Genomic DNA, 15,761 nt, shown 5'->3' with positions numbered 1-15,761 from the left:
TGTCAGTGCGCAGGCGCAAAGAGCTGGCAGGTTTACGCGAGTTTATTTGCACGTTTTTCTTCCCTCCCCCTTTCCAAAGAACGAGCCTCGGTGCTCGTTTAACATGCGAAGAACGACGAGGTTTCCCCCAAATCCGATCCAGGTGGACACGCCATTCATTATTCGGGCAATATAACCGAGACCTGTTGTGAGATGTCGCTGCGCGTATTTTTGGTGGCATTTTCAGGCGGCGGAGCGTCCAAGCCAGGCTAAGCTAAGCTAAGCTTAAATACGTTGTCGTGACGACGTTGTGTTTGACTTGGCTTTTACTTTGTTACTCGAAAGACTTGGGCGCAATATCTTCGGATTCATCAAAAACCTTCATTTTTGTCCCCGTCTCAAAGCAGCGGCGGAACGGCCGAAGAAAATTTGCGGGCGTTAGCCAAAGCGAATTATTTTTGGACGTCAGCCGGTCGGTCCAGCGGTCGGTCGGGACACCAGCGAAGGAATCCAGTGGATTTAGCAAATTCTGGCCGCGATCGTCCATCTCAGCCACATCCGCATAAACTAGGAGGCGAGCCAAACTTTCACCACCACCCACGGCCTGTTTTTTCCACGAGCATCGGTCGAGGCACCAGCGTTGGATTCGAACCGACTAGCTCCTTTAGCTTTGAGTGCTAACAGCTAGCGAAGGAGGGAGCCGAGCCACATCAGTGTCGGTGCGGATTGATTTTTCAAGTCACCCGGCGGAAGAAGCTAAAGTAGACAGGCGGCTTGCTTTTGACGTCACCCAGCCAGCGCTGTCCACGGGGCACCTGCGGAGGGATCTAGCGGACTCACTCAAAACCTGGCCTACCGACCTACCAGCATCAACGCGGATTCATTTGGCTTGGAGCAAACGAGCCTACTGGCGGCTAATGTTAGCCTAGCGCCGCGCGGACACAGACGACGCTCGAACGGGGGAATTTCAGCGGACTAGCTCGTGTTAGCCTAACTGGCCGCTTTTGACGTCGCCACATGACCTCCGCCAGCTAAACTTAGCAGCGCTTAGCAGCGCTCTCGCCCGCCCCCCCCTTCTTCCCGGCAGCGTTGTTTTTCGGAGCCAGCATGGCCACTAGCAGCTACTCCGACCTGCGCGACAAGCTCCGATCGATGCCCCCGCACCGGGACGAGCACCGGACAAGCAACGGCAGCACGGGGCAAAAGCGGCGTCGCCGCGAGTCCGACGACGACGAGTGCGATCACAGCGACGACAGCGGCGAGCTCCGCGAGCAGGAGGCCCACCGGGTGCGCAGCAGCGTCCTCCAGAAGAGCATTTTCACGCCGGAGGAGTGTGCGCGCATCGAGGGGAAGATCGACGAGGTGGTGGCCAAGGCGGAGGCCGGACTGTACCGCGAGCACACGGTGGACCGCGCGCCGCTGCGCAACAAGTACTTCTTCGGCGAGGGCTACACCTACGGGGCGCAGCTGGAGAAGCGCGGTCCGGGCCAGGAGAGGCTCTACCGCAAGGGGCAGGTGGACGACATCCCTAGCTGGGTGCACGAGCTGGTCATCCAGCGCCTGGTGTCCGCTGGCGTCGTCCCGGAGGGCTTCGTCAACAGCGCGGTCATCAACGACTACCAGCCCGGGGGTTGCATCGTGTCCCACGTGGACCCGTTGCACATCTTCGCGCGGCCCATCGTCTCCGTGTCCTTCTTCAGCGACAGCGCGCTCTGCTTCGGATGCCGATTCCAGTTCAAGCCCATCCGGGTGTCCGAGCCCGTCTTCGTGCTGCCCGTCCACCGCGGCAGTGTCACCGTCCTCAGGTAAAAATGTGGGCTCGATTGCAATGTTGCTGTGACGAATTAATAGCGTAGAAGAACTAACATGATGTTTGTTTCTCAAGTGGCTACGCTGCTGATGACATCACACACTGCATCAGACCTCAGGACATCAAGGAGAGGCGAGCTGTCATCATCTTGAGGAAGTGAGTCCAAACGCCAAACTCCATCACTTCCTTATTGACCAATTAAGACTCGCCTTGTTTGCTGCCATTCCATTTTACTTTCCTTATATTGCGCGGCTGCTATTTTTGTGTGGGAACTTTGAACCTCTTAGGCAACGTGTGACCTTTGACGGCCTCCGTTGGTCATCTAACGAGAGCCGATGTTGACGTTTTCTTTCAGAACCAGACCAGACGCCCCCAGACTGGACTCTGACAGCCCTTTACGTTCGGCCCCGGTGGAGCGGGCGCCCCCCCTCAAAGCCAAGCGCTCGCATCGAAAGGCCGACCCAGACGCCGCTCACAGGTACGTGCCATGCAGAGCGCCTACGTTGCAAATATTCTTCCAATGCTCATTTGATTTTTAAATTTTTTTTAGAGCACCGAAACATTGATTCAATAATAAAAACAATTCACGTAAAAATCAATGATTAATTTCCGTCTAATTATATTTCGACATTTTCCTGACCAAAATCGTCTTATGATCGATTTATGCATCTTGTGACAGTTTTTTTGAAATTCTGAACTGAGGAAAAAGATGGATGCCGTTTTTTATTACAGGCCGCGCGTGCTGGAGATGGACAAGGAGGAGAACCGGCGGTCGTCCGGCCAAAGGCGTCGCAGCTCGTCTTCAGACGACTACAGGAAGCGCGAGGGCGACTACGACAAACATCGCGAGAGCTCGTCGCGCAAAGTCAAAATGCGGCGTCACTGAGGGCGGGCGGCCGGCCGGCCAAGCTGTTTTCTTTTGACTTTTCTTCTGTCTTTAGCGGGAGAGAGAGCTGTTACTGTCTGAAGATGTACATACTTTGGAAAGCTGCTTGTACATAAGGAAAGCGGAGCTGTACAAATAACATTTGTCTTAGTCTTGAAGCCTTTTTTGTCTTCTTTTCCGCCAACATTTCACACCTTTTGTTTGTTAGCCTCAAGCAGTTTAGGAAGATTGTAAATTTGGACCTCCTTCACGAGCGCCAGAGGCCGCCTTGTTGCTTTTTCTCTATTAAAAGCACAAAACCTTGCTCACAGTTTGTTTGCTGCTTTCACACGGCCATTTTGCTCGGCCCGCTCGCTCGCTAACATCTTTAGTTACACATTGACAGAAATAACCCGGCCACGCGCAAGATAAAACTTTTTTGGGGAAACCAGTCATGCTCCCCAAGATGGGAATCCGCTCGGGCTATTAATATTTAACTGCAAAAGATGAGATGTTGCCAATCAGCTACGCTACTTGACATTTTCAGCACACAATTGGCAAGGTGCACTTTTTGATCACTTATTGCATGAAAATGTCAAAAATGTCAGCTGTAATTGGGCTGGAGTTCCTTTGTGGGGCACTGTGGCCACCACTAAACGAAGAAGGCCGTCACGTTTGAAAATATTTACATACAGCAAAGAAACAAGATGAGTTGGAGTCAAGTTCTAAATCTATTTGACCCCCATGAGTGGGAGTCATTTGCTTGCTTGCGGGGGTCCACTATAAATAGAGTGCAGCGCATCGACACCATCGCAACAGGTGCACAACAACACTGTTTGCAAATTTCCCACAAAGTGGCACCTAGACCTTCAGTAATGTAGTCTTAATTTAAATGATTCCACATCTTAATGCAATGACTCTGAAATTTTATATAGAGTCAAGCAAAACAAGTCACAAGTGTGACCGTGCACGAATGAGCCTCGTAGGCTACTGGCAGAACCATCAAACATTCATTTTTCATTTGTTTTATTTCGTTAATATCGATTTAATACTAAGTAAAGAAAATCACATCAATATATGGAGGGGGTGCTTTTTACTCACAGCTAGCGCGGGGGCTGGACGACTATCCTCGCATTATCCAGTTTTTCTCGAAAGGTCCGTTTTGAAAATGGCGATCAATTAAGCCATTGTTGGTTGAAAACCAAAACAAACAAAAAAAACATCCAGCGAGATCTTCACAAATGATCGTTTTCGCTCTTTCAAGTCGCCAACGGGCCAGCACAGCAGCTTCTGTTTGGATAGCGAAGCCTCTAATTAGTGCGTATCCAATCAGGACGCGAACTTGATACCTGTCGCAAACTTGAAATCTGATTGGTTATCAAAACTATTTTGAAAAACCATCCATCTATAAACCTTCTGCAACTAAGTTTAGGATCCTAACTCTTTTTACAAACTCCATCACAAGTTAACACTTTTCAATACCCCGTTTTATTAAGAGGCGTGAGCGGATGTCACCGGGATTGCTCATGCTTTTAATTTTGAAGTCGGAAGTCGCGGGGGGTCCGAGCACGTCACACTTGACCTCAGCGCCAATTTTGTCTTCCAACGTTTGGGTACTCCAAAGTTAGCAAACCGCAACCGTCAGTCGTAGCACTTGAGCGACTAAGACTTAAGGCGGGCGACCTTTTCTGGAGTTGATTCCTCCCGAAAAGAGGAAGTCAATCCCGGGAAGCGTGTGACTACTTCTCTGGCGGTCACATGACTCTCGGTGTCAGCTGTTGGGATCCGATGTCGGCCGGAGAAGCCCCGATCTTCGCCGGGGTCCGCCGATGATCTCGTCCCCGGACCTTCTGCCTTTCACCGGGCCGGAGGGCTTCGGCGACAGCGAGGATGGCGAGGCGGAGGGAGAGCGCGGAACGGCGAGGGGGCTTCTTCCCGAGGAGCTCTCCATCCCGCCGCTCCCCTCCGACGCGAGCGGCGGTGGTGGGGACCCGTGGAGCTCCGCCGCCGGTTTTCACAGGGACTTTGTGCTGGTGGCCGAGTTCTCCGAGGAGGTCGGTGATGACTTGGCTGGATTTGATCACGTTATTGATTGTTACGACTGATTAGAATTTGCACGATAGCGTTTCTTGAAAGGGGAGACGTCGATAATAGCATATAAAGTATTTTTCCAAAGTTCCATAACACAATCAATTTTTGGAGATTCCATTTCAGATGTACTCTATCATAATAAAATGAAATATATTTGTGTCCATTTTTTTTTCTCCGAAATGATATACCATACCTCACTGGACGGTGAAAAAAAGTGTTGTGATAGTTGATAAATCAGAAAATAACAATATATTGAGTATACTTCTTGGAAAGAATATATTTCTGAAACGTTTGAACCATAAAAATATAATTCTAATGAAAGAAAAGTGCTTACTTAATAAGCTACTTGTATTATTAGGCGTTTGATGTGTAGTAATGCACTACTGTCAACGTCCACCAGGTAGGGCCTTCGCCCGTGATGACCATACCTGACGAGGCGGGCGCGTCGGGATCCCTGGACCTGAACCACTTCTCTGTGCGTATCATGTCTGTGGACTACCAGGCGTCAAGCCCGGGAGGCCAGTCCTCCTCCTCTTTGGGGCCTCGGCTAAACTTCAACGAAGACTCCGAGGTGGTCCTGGGGGACTCGGCCGACCGGGTCTTTGCCTACGTCCGCCACGTGACCCTTCTGGACCTGTCGGCCCGCGGTATGGTGCGTCCCTTCTGCATGGCCTACGTGTGTTCGAGCCAGGACAAGATCATGGAGAACTTTGGACAGCTGTCGGCAGGATTTGGCCGGGCTGCCGACAGCCTCAAGACGGGAAACCGGCAGACCTTCTCCTTGGAGCTACACCGCAAGCTGCACCAGCTTCAGTAAGAACATCCAAGGCTGACTTCAAACTTTCCTTCATCCTTTTCATCTGTTTTAGATACAGACGCTTGGCGCTGCTGCAAGATGACAGCATGAGCGGCGCGGGTGAGCAACTGGAGGCGGTGGAGGGAGCCATCGCCACGCACAAAGATCTCCTCCGCCAGGTGACTTCCTACCCCAACAGGAAGCTAAAACAGCCCGACTTCCTGCCCTACGAGCCGGCCGACATCTCGACGGACGTCACCTCCATCCCGCCTCCTCCCCCACCGCCGGCCCACCTCGCCGGCTCCGAAGGTCGGCTGAAGCCATTGCAGGAACTCTGCAGCGCCTACTTCCTGTCGTTGATGACGGATCAGCTGGCGCAAACGGAGGTCCGCCTCCGCGGCGACGTCACCGCCCTGCGGAGCGCCGGCATCACGCGCGCGCTGAACAGGAAGCTCAGACTGACCAACTTCCTCTTCGAGCAACCTGAGGATGACGAAGAGGAAGAGGATGGAGAGGAAGCGGTTGCGCGGGAAACGGGAAGTCGGCCGAGCTCCGAGTCCTCCGTGGAGGTGGGAGAAGAAGAGATGACGGGAAGCACCAGCAGCGGAGACAGCATACAAGTCATCGGCACGGAGAGATCCTACAAAACGCTGGCCTCGTCCGCCGCGCCGGTCACCTCGTCTTTGCTTCGCGATTCGTCCGATCCTGCGCCGATTGCCGTTCCTCTTGCCCCGCCTCTCCCCTCGCTCGATTCGTCTCTCGCCGCCGTCTCGGACCCGGGACCTCGGCGCCTTAGAGTCTACGCCGGGAGGACCAACAGCGAAGACAGCATCGAGGTCCTCAGCACCACCGAGTCCATCGTCGCCGAAGACCTCGCCGCTATCAGCGAGGAAGAAGAGCCCATCAAAGATGACAAAACGGACGTTACGGCAAAGGACGCTCGAGCGGGTAGCCCTTATCAAATGCTGCCCAATCTCCCGGTGGAGCCGTGGTCTTGGCCACAGAGCGTGGAAGAGGTGTCGGACGGCGTGGCCGCCGAGACGCGCGCGCCCCGCCGGACGCTCTCCTCGGACAAGTCGGGACTGCGAGCGCAGCGCTTCGTCAAGCAGAACTCCTTCTCTCGGCAGGTGCTCTTCTGCCTGCTGAGCGGCCGTCCTCTGGTGCTGCTCTCGGGAGATGGAGACAAGCTGCGGAAGACGGTGGACGCCCTGGCGCTCTTCCTGCCGGCTCCCGCCGGCGCCGTGATGCCGTGTTTGAGTGTACCGCTCCAGTTGAGCGACCTGCTCACGTGGAGGCTGATTGGATTCCACAGGTAAGGTTTTCTTCACAGCCCAATTTGGATTTGGGCTTATTTAATCTTCAAGTTTTGTTCATCCCCGTCCCACATCCAGGTCTCCGTCCTCGGGCCCGCTTCACTGGCTGAGTCGTTACAGTCGCTACCTAGCCGTGCTGGACTTGGACCAGAGGACGCTACGCTGCCAGTTGTACTCGGGTTGGCTAGCGGGCTCCCTGGTGGGCTCGGCCGTGCCCGCCGGCGCCTTCCTGCCGCACGTGCAAAGCGGCCTGACGGCGCTGGCCAATCGGGCGCTGCTCTTCACCTTTGCCCGGAGAGGAGACGACGGGCTAGATGACGGCGACCTGAGCGTGATGCGTTTCCTGTCGGACCTCATCAAGCGTCGGCACGCCGCTCGAGGACCGCCGGCGCTGCGTTTCTCCTACGTGGCGCTGCATTTGCACAAAAACACCACTGCTGTATAGACTCGCAAAGGGCTTCAACGGAGCCGGGACGTGGCGGCAATAAAAAAAAAAGTCAGCGCTCAAACAATCAGAAAAAGCTCAATGCTAGACGTGTTTATATTTTGAATTAAACAATGTGCGCGCGCGTGTGTGTGTGACATTCCAAAAATAAAAAGGCACAAAAGGTGACCCAAAGTGTCAGCATACCTTGATAAAGTCCAACCAAGTCAAGTATTCAAAAGATTCAAAACACACAATATTCGATACAATCTCCATTCGGTTCTTTTTGATTGACAGCTCGGCTGTGGGCCCGCAGCGCCCCCGGTGGCGGTCACGCTACGTAGTAGCTTGGAGGTTTCAGGCGGTGCTGGAAGGATCCAGAAGGTGACGGATGGACTGGAGAGAAGCGTTTGCTGTTGTCTGCCAAACCTCTTTCCGGACCTTCTCCATGATGGCGTCGTTGAAGCCGTCATGGGACAAATGGGTCCAGAACCAGCGCAGAGCCCAAAGGCTCCTCTGAAAAATCCAGAGTGCGTTCACGAAAGATTCCAAAGCGGACTGACTCGTTTGTATTGGATTACCTCGAAGGAGCTGAGAATGGGGACGACGGGCACGAGATGGAGGATGATCTGTCGCAACGCTTTGGTGACCAGCAGCAACACGGCCTGATCCGAGTACTGCCACCACAAAACACGCACGCGCTGGGAATTACACGTGCGACGGCGACACGGACGTCGCCGTGTGTGTCCGTACCGGCAAAAAGCTATGCGGGATCTTCAATTGGCTGGCGAGGCCTTCGCTGTAGGAGAGCAGGACGGAATCTGCAAACGCGACGGCCTCCTGATCCAGAGAAGAAACGGCGGCGCTTCGTCACTCGTAAAATACACAAAGGGAGCCGAAAACGTACTCGCTTGAAGTCGGCACTTGGTTCTGGGATGCTGCTGAGGGAATTTGTCAGCGTGACTATGTTGAGTAGACTGATCCAACATTGGCTCTGAAAAGACACACGAGTCAAACAAAATGGCTGCGGCGCCCGAGAGCTAAATGCAATTGGAACTTACGCTGCGGTAGCAGGCTGCCGAGCTATGGAGGACCTTGAGAGCAAAGTGCACCAATTGCAAACGTGTCAGCGCTGAGGCACCTGGACACACGCAGGCCCACGTGAAAGGAAGGAAGGAAGGATGGAAGGCTGAGCGGACGGACGGGCGGACACACACACCTGGAACGCAGTCCCAGCTATTGCCGTGCATGCAGAGTTCCCCCGTGGGTGCGAGGCTCATCCTGGGCACCGTACCCGAGCCAAACAGACGGAGGTGGAGCGGGAAGGTGAACGCCGTGGGCCATGCGGCGGGGCCTTCCTTCGGGAAGAACATATGCAGCGCCTGGGACGTTCGGCCCTCCAAGCACAGCAGGAACGGCAAGAAGTCCTTCAGCTGCAAAAAACTCCACCACAAAAGGTTCGTCACCGTTTTTGTTCTGCCGCAAAAGGACCTCGAGGGTTCACTTACTAGTTCCAATTGATGGGAGCGGGCCAGAGAACCTGGCTTCTGGACCGATCGTGTGTCGAAAAGTCTTTTGCTGGAAGGAAAAAGCCAGAAAGGCCGAGTCAGAGCCCGGACCTGAATGTTGGCAGATGTTGATCCCACCTGCTGGGTTCTCCAGCTCCTGATAGATCTTGTGCACGATGAGCGCCTGGTACCGGTCCGTGGGCAACAAGTGACTCCAAAAGCAGTGCAGAGCCCAAACGTTCTTCTGTGGTACAAACAGAAGTTGCGCAAAAATGGAAAAAACCCGCTCAGTGCTAGAAAAACAAGTTGACGTGCGAAGCGCAGCTGGAGTTAGCCGCACATGCTAACGTCGCGCCAGACGTTTCTACCTGAAATGTGCAGATAAGCGGAACGATGGGACTCAGAGGAGGAGAGACGATGATCCGACCCAAGGCCGCGCTGACCAGCAGCAACATGGCTTGATCTGGGAACGTCTGCCGGCAGCAGCGCACCCAACAAAAGAAAAAAAAAAAATGGAGATGTCGCTGACGAATAGCGGGGAAAAGTACGTACCGACACAAAGTGCTGGGGGATGTGCAGATTGACGCCCAACTCGTCCTCCAGAATGAAGCGGGCCGTGCGTGCGGCTTCCTGGTTGAAGAGGAGGAAGGAAAAGAAACAAAGCAAAATTAAAAGGAGGAGTTTGCGGGAAGCTGCAAACAAGTGCACATACTTTGAGGAAGGCCTGACTGGGTTGGGGGAGCCCGGCCGGCGCCTGGCGAGTCACCTGCACCATCTTCAGCAAGTGGAGCCAAAACTCGGACTACATACGAGGAGGACATTTACAGTTGTTCAAGCGCAAAGCTTTTACAAAATTGGACCTCGCGGTTGACTTACGTTCATGTAGACGGCCGAACACAGCTCGTGCACCTTGAGGGCGAAGCGGACCAGCGCTAAACGCGCCGGCGGTACCGCACCTGAATTATTGGACAGAAGGGCTAAACCTTTACGGGAGGGAGGGGCGGGTCGCTTAGGGTGAGGGACAGAAGATTTGCTGACCTTGGATGGCGTGCCACTCGTCTGCAAAATGGAGCTCCCCCGTAGGACTGACGGACAGCTTTGGCGCCGTGGCCGTGTCCAGCAGGCGCAGGTACATGAGGATGTCGTGCAAGGTCAGGCGCGAGGCTGCCTTAAAGATGCTGAACATCGCGTTGTGGAAGTCGCCCTCCATGCACATGAAGAATGGAATCAGGTCCTTCACCCGCAGGATGCTAGACAGAAGGGCATGTCACAGCGCCACCCGGTGGCGGGGTTTCATCACCGCACCACACTCACCCACTTAACAAGTTGGTCCGTACAACTTGAAGGTAGCGCCTTAATTCTCGGAACCTGCGGGACATTCGTGAGAAAAAAATGAAAAGCGAGCGGAGCCGGCCGCGCCTTGGTCGCCGGGCGTACCTGTTCTGGTCCACCAGTCGCTGCACCCTGAGCAAAACCACATCGAAATCCTCAAAGAGCGTGTCCTTCTTGCCTCGGGTGGTACGCACGCCGACCACGTTCTGTCCTTTCAACACGGACGCCAGCAGGATGTCGTCCCAAGGCCGCACGTCCAAGCTGCGCCGAAACACAAACCCGTAAAAAACACACGCTCAAAACCACAAATGAAACACACACGCACACACACCTGTCTCTGATGTGTGTGAGCTCAGGAGGAAAAGTTAAATTCCTGTAAAAATCCTGCAGTTTTTGTCGGAACTCTGGCGTGAAATCATCCATGACCAGCTGCCTCTGCAGGGCGGACAACAACCTGCCGCACACACACACACACACACACACACACACACACACAAACGCACGTGTGAACGTGACACACACACTTGCAAGGATCACGAGGGCGCACGGCACCTGCGCATTAACATCCATTTGCTGCATGCGGCGGTGGAGGAGGGCGACGCCAGGCAGAAAACCCTGCACAGAAAGAAGGTGAGAAGAAAAAACAAAAACAAAGATGGTAACACTGAATAGGCCACATATAGGCCCACTCCACTTTATTAGGAACACCAACCGGGCAGCGTGGTAAATGTGCCTAATAAAGTGTCCAGTGAACCCAACCCCATCCATACCCTTTGGCGTAAAAAAGTCGAAGGAACTCCTCTGCGGCCCCCAGCCTCATGACGGCCGCCGCCCGGGCATCTTCTCGCTCAGCTTTGTTCACGAAATCACACACGTACTGCAAGGCAGCCGTGCAGCTGCAGTAGGGAGGAAGGGAGGGAAAACAAAAGTCACGTAAGCCGAAAAAGGAGGCGTTCGGGGGGGGGCACTCACTTGCAGGAGACGCCGTCACCCATCGAGGACGCCAACATCATCTGAGCCCAAAGCTGGGCTTTGAAGCTGTGCAGCGCCGACTCTGCGGACGGGTTTTCACGGTGAGGACGGTCGGCTGGCAGGTAGGTAGGTAAGGGAAGAAGAGGCTGGAGTCAGAACGCACCTGCTTGGCGCAGATGGGCGTCCACCTCCGACAGCGTGATCTTGAAGGGGGCCAAGTGACCCAGTAGTGTCTGGTTCCTCAGCTGGTTCCACAAATTGCTCTTATTGTGGCTGTTGCAGTGGCAGGCGCCGCTCTGGTGCCACCTTTCACACTTGCGACCACATCACACAATTCCCTGAGAACTTCTCTTGAGAAGTCAAGCGGTCAATTTGGGAAAGAATGACCGTACCTCGGTTGCCAATTTGTCGCAGATGTAGCAAAAGCATTGGCCGCACACGAGCTGGTTTCCTGGCACGGGTTCTCCACTCTTGTCTGTCGCTCTGGGGGGGGGGGCAGCGGACCGAGGCTTTAGTGGAGGTTCCGTTTATCTGTGGAACTTGTTTTATTCCGGCGCCCGTGCCGGTTTGGACACGTTCTGCGACTTATTGTTGTCGCACAACCTTTATTGTAGTCGATTGTGTCGACAAGAAAAGACAAGAAATGAAAAGCCTCACGTAAAAGGATGCTTGGGGCAGTCAAAGCGTGCGTGGGGCAACAGCTCAGCCGGACGGGAGAAGATGACCACCAAGTCTTCATCCAATTTACTGGGAGACAGCGTACAATCTAAAAAAAGACACAAAGCACCGCGATTATTTGGGGCACGCAGAATAGAGCAAAATGGAGGCTGGCTTACCCTTGCGCGGCACGTCTTGCGTCTCCATGATGATAAGCGACGAGTCGTAGCAGGATGTGTCCTGCTTGCAGTCTTCGTCGTCATCATCGTCGCTGACGAGGATGACGCTGTCATTGTCTGCGGCTGTGCCCATCACAAAAGTCTGGGAAAACAATGTCAGACATTGCAAATCTTTAAACTGCCTGATGAGGGAAAGCAATAAAAAACATTACAGGAGATAATATCCCATATTTTTTTAAGGATAATTTTATGGACTGACAAAGAAAAGAGAAAATACATTATTGTACATATGAAAGATGGGACCAGCTTTTGTTTTAATGGCAGTCCGTCAAAAGATTGCTTTCAGTAAAATTGGTCCGAGTAAAAAAAAAAAAAGTTTGAGGATTGCTGATCTTGCTACAGTCGATGACGACAAAGTAAGATTTCAAACAAATGCCATGACTTCGATTGGCGAAGCTGAAACGTTTTCCAAGTACGGCTGCCACGACACAAAACAAATATTTCATTTTCACTTCCTTTATAGAGCAATAGATAAGTTGAGCAAATGCGTGTATTCATTTTATTCTTACCGGTGTTGACCAATCTTTCGAAGGGATTGATTTTTTTACTTGGCGCCGCTGGAAATGCACATCCGGGTTCTTCTTCTTTTAGGGGATTTAACGCCGATTGGAAGCTATCGCGTTATATTAGCGCCATCTGTTGACCATAGCATATAACGGGGAATGCCACCGATAAAATGAAATCATGTTTTTATTCTGAAAATAGCATTGACAATAAGATACAAAAACCATGACTAAGGTGCCGTGTTTTTTTTCCCGCTGCTCAGTTTGATCCTGGCCGCCGCTCTTTGCTTCTTCCGGCCCTCAATCATCTGGGCTTGATTTCTGACAAAGGCCGGGCTCATCTCCTTCGACCGCGGGTCCTCCTCGCCCTGGGCCGGCATGCTCCGCAGCCAATGCTCGTAGTAACCGCGGAAGCCGTCGATCTGGAGCAAGTAGTTGTTGCGGGACTTGTACTGGGAGGAAAGCAATTCAAATGTTTTTTTTCGATACAAAGTGACGGTGGTCGCCGCGGTTACCTGGTCGTAGTTGGGAGGATACTGAGCGGCAAACTCCAGCTGTTTAATGACGACCTGGTTAGGCCACACCCCCTTGTCGCGCATGCTTTTCAGCAGCGTTTTCAGGTAAGCGTAATCCAGACGGCGACTCGCTCGGCCAATCAGGGCGGAGAACACGTGCGCGTTGGGCTTTAACCCCGCTTCCTGGCAAACAACACAGAGCCAACCGTCGGTGAGCCGAGACGTCGGTGATCACATGCGGTGCTGCTAATGAGAACGTTCAGCACCTCCATGTGCGTGAGCAGATCAAGTCCTTCCTTTTGGGTCCGGCATCCCAGCGCCAAGCTGCCAAACGTCTGCACGTCCACGCTCACGTTGCGCTGTCGCATGACACCCAACACGGCCTGCAGACACACAAAGTTAGAGATGAGATATTACTTTACGTTTTTCGATCTGGAGGGGCAACAGTTTTTTTTTTTTTTTGGCACTCTGCTTACCTTGGCTGCATCGAGGTCTCCACTTCTGGCGGCCCTGCGAATGACCGAATTGAAAAAGGCAGCGTCCGGCTTGACGCCGTACTGTTTGGCCACCTTCAGGAGCGTCTCTAAAGACTCAAGTCCAGGCGACATGGTGTCCGCCAGAAGCGTCAGAGTCCGCAAGTCTGGCTGCAGCCCGCCCGCCGCCATCTTGTCCAGGAAACCTCGGCCTCCGCCCAGCAGGGCCAGTCTGTCGGACGCTCCTTCCACGACCCCGAAGGAAACCACGCCGCCGCTGGGCTCTCCCTCCAGGAGGTCCAGCAAGTTTGGAGTGAAGTCAACAGGCACCGGTGCAGTTTCCGCCGGTCCGCGCGGCACCAAGTTGTTTTGCGTCCGGTTGGCATCAGGTTGGCCGAGCAGCTGACGCTCCAGAAGGTCGACGTCGACTCCTTTGCGTGACTCGGGGTGGGACTGGAGCAGGATGCTGGAAGCCAGGGCCGGGTCACCAATGCCGCAATCCCTTGCGGTCCGCAAGAGCAGGTTGTAGTTTTTGGCATCCGGAACCAGGCCGGATTTGAGCATCTGCCGCCACACCTGGGAGATGCAAAAAAAAACACAAGTCTTTCATACTAAGAAAGAGTCCGAAAGAAATATGCAAGCTAAGCAATGAAAATTTCAGCAGCTCAAATGCGCATTCATGACAACGCAACTACGTTTGGCAGGATCTGGGAAACCGTTCGGACCTGCAAAGCCAGCCTGAATCCCTGCTCTTTGTCCTTCAGGCATCCCATCAGCAAGTAGTGAAATGTCTCCTGGGTGACGGCGTGACCGACATCCAGCATCTCCTGGAAACACACAAAGCAGCACAATTGGCACATTGGAGAGTTACAAACATAAAACAAATGTTGACAAGAGTCTGCTAGCCTAATGCTAACAAAGACAGACCTTGAGCGTGTGGATGCAGGCGTGCAGGTTGTGGCTGAGCGCGTGCATCTTGAGGACGGCGTGGTAGGTGGCCGCGCTGAGGGTAAGGTTCTTGCGTCTCACTTCCTGTTCCAACTTGAGCGCCTGCTCCGTCGCCAGGCGTCTGTGCGGCGACTCGGCGCAGGCGTTGAACAGAGCCGTGTAGGTGGCGTCCGACGCCTCCAGACCTCGCTTCTTCAGCTGTGACAAAGCCAGTGAAATATGTTTCAGAAAGAAGGTGTTCATTGAGGTGAGGCGTCCTCACGTCGTTGTAGAGCTTGAAGGCCTTCTTGAGGCGGCCGGCCCGCCCGCAGCCTCCGATGAGCACGCTGAAGTTGTACTCCTCCGGCTGCAGCTGCTCTCCACGCAGCATGTTGTGTTCAAACAGCTCCAACGCCTCCTCGAGCTCAAAACAAACATTTGCATCTTTCAGAGATCAGCCACATATCTGCTGTGCGTACTGTGGTCGGGTTTGCTGATCCAAAATGATTAGAACAATGACATTTTTTCTGAATTTAAAAATGATTTGTCCAAACAACACCAACCTTCCCATCTTTAATGAGCTTCTTGCACTGTAAGAAGTACCAGTAGGTCGTATTTCTCCTGCCGGGCCTGCGTGAAGGTTCCTCCGGCTTCTTGTCATCTTCATCTTCTCGGTAGCTCAGGTCCAACATCTCCGGGCTAACTTTCTTGAACGACCTCCGGGAAGAAATGTCGGCGGACAGATCGCCGAAGTTCTCCTCGGTTGGCGAGGCTAACTCGGCATCCTGCTGCCATGCAGATACGGACAGCGACAGCTGTCTGACGCTCTGACGTGAGAAGAAGAGCCTCACCCAGGGTGATGGTGGAGCTCCATCGGAGCTGATAGTTCGCTTAGTGACCGCTGCTAGACGGGACAACTTTGCAACCATCACCACTGACCTTGTTGCCCCGTTTCGGTAGCACAAAGTTGCTACAGTCGAGAGCATGGTTAAAATTAAGATCAGGATACAAAGTAGCTATTGAATCATTGGTCTATAATCAATTTATCTTGTTTGACAACATGGGTTCAGTGTGTCAAGCGCGCCGCCATATTTGATAAGGCTTTACAGACGAGTCACGAGAAGTCGATAGAATTTTAAAAAGTCGAACAAATATAAACACTCGGCTGTCAGACCGCAGACATGGTAAATGTATACTATAGTAAAGCATTACATTTTTTTTGTAAATATAAGATTGAAAGTTATCACGTTCTAATCACTGTTCTGGGTCGATCGATAGCATCTGTATTCGATTGATGTTTACTTGGAGGCAACGCAGTTTATTTCCGATTACATTTACGTTTATATTAAGTAGAAAT

At 53.0% G+C, this 15,761-nt stretch overlaps 4 protein-coding genes across 4 annotated transcripts; 2 read left to right on the top strand and 2 right to left on the bottom strand.

Annotated features, from left to right (window-relative positions):
* Positions 1 to 2: 2 nt before the first annotated feature.
* On the top strand, positions 3 to 2,985 carry alkbh5 (alkB homolog 5, RNA demethylase). The gene is made up of 4 exons (XM_085911871.1): positions 3 to 1,784; positions 1,865 to 1,945; positions 2,145 to 2,267; positions 2,522 to 2,985. Exons 1-4 carry the CDS (start codon positions 1,087 to 1,089, stop codon positions 2,673 to 2,675), a joined length of 1,056 nt encoding a protein of 351 aa, XP_085767997.1. The 5' UTR covers positions 3 to 1,086; the 3' UTR covers positions 2,676 to 2,985.
* Positions 2,986 to 4,236: 1,251 nt separating this feature from the next.
* Positions 4,237 to 7,452, top strand: smcr8b (Smith-Magenis syndrome chromosome region, candidate 8b). Its single transcript, XM_085912683.1, has 4 exons — positions 4,237 to 4,708; positions 5,146 to 5,558; positions 5,615 to 6,853; positions 6,933 to 7,452. The coding sequence occupies exons 1-4, from the start codon at positions 4,484 to 4,486 to the stop codon at positions 7,297 to 7,299; spliced, it is 2,244 nt and encodes a 747-aa protein (XP_085768809.1). The 5' UTR covers positions 4,237 to 4,483; the 3' UTR covers positions 7,300 to 7,452.
* LOC147057469 (uncharacterized) lies at positions 7,389 to 12,611 on the bottom strand. The gene is made up of 24 exons (XM_085912682.1): positions 12,496 to 12,611; positions 11,927 to 12,068; positions 11,748 to 11,856; positions 11,483 to 11,573; positions 11,254 to 11,404; positions 11,091 to 11,172; positions 10,889 to 11,014; positions 10,671 to 10,733; positions 10,450 to 10,572; positions 10,224 to 10,379; positions 10,101 to 10,154; positions 9,825 to 10,036; positions 9,663 to 9,742; positions 9,499 to 9,588; positions 9,339 to 9,416; positions 9,155 to 9,259; positions 8,925 to 9,030; positions 8,787 to 8,856; positions 8,498 to 8,721; positions 8,340 to 8,419; positions 8,186 to 8,272; positions 8,032 to 8,118; positions 7,860 to 7,955; positions 7,389 to 7,794 (listed from the first exon to the last, which is right to left on the bottom strand). The coding sequence occupies exons 2-24, from the start codon at positions 12,057 to 12,059 to the stop codon at positions 7,636 to 7,638; spliced, it is 2,562 nt and encodes an 853-aa protein (XP_085768808.1). The 5' UTR covers positions 12,060 to 12,068; positions 12,496 to 12,611; the 3' UTR covers positions 7,389 to 7,635.
* A 47-nt stretch (positions 12,612 to 12,658) lies between these two features.
* Positions 12,659 to 15,505, bottom strand: ptcd1 (pentatricopeptide repeat domain 1). Its single transcript, XM_085912684.1, has 8 exons — positions 14,968 to 15,505; positions 14,688 to 14,828; positions 14,405 to 14,623; positions 14,203 to 14,304; positions 13,481 to 14,053; positions 13,271 to 13,387; positions 13,005 to 13,187; positions 12,659 to 12,941 (listed from the first exon to the last, which is right to left on the bottom strand). Exons 1-8 carry the CDS (start codon positions 15,388 to 15,390, stop codon positions 12,720 to 12,722), a joined length of 1,980 nt encoding a protein of 659 aa, XP_085768810.1. The 5' UTR covers positions 15,391 to 15,505; the 3' UTR covers positions 12,659 to 12,719.
* Between the last annotated feature and the right edge of the window lie 256 nt (positions 15,506 to 15,761).

Source organism: Syngnathus leptorhynchus, chromosome 5 (genome assembly GCF_054491065.1).
Source record: "Syngnathus leptorhynchus isolate UIUO chromosome 5, UIUO_Slep, whole genome shotgun sequence".
NCBI classification, from domain to species: domain Eukaryota; kingdom Metazoa; phylum Chordata; class Actinopteri; order Syngnathiformes; family Syngnathidae; genus Syngnathus; species Syngnathus leptorhynchus.
Note: the sequence above shows the minus strand (reverse complement) of the source record. Positions and strands in the feature narration are given on the sequence as shown.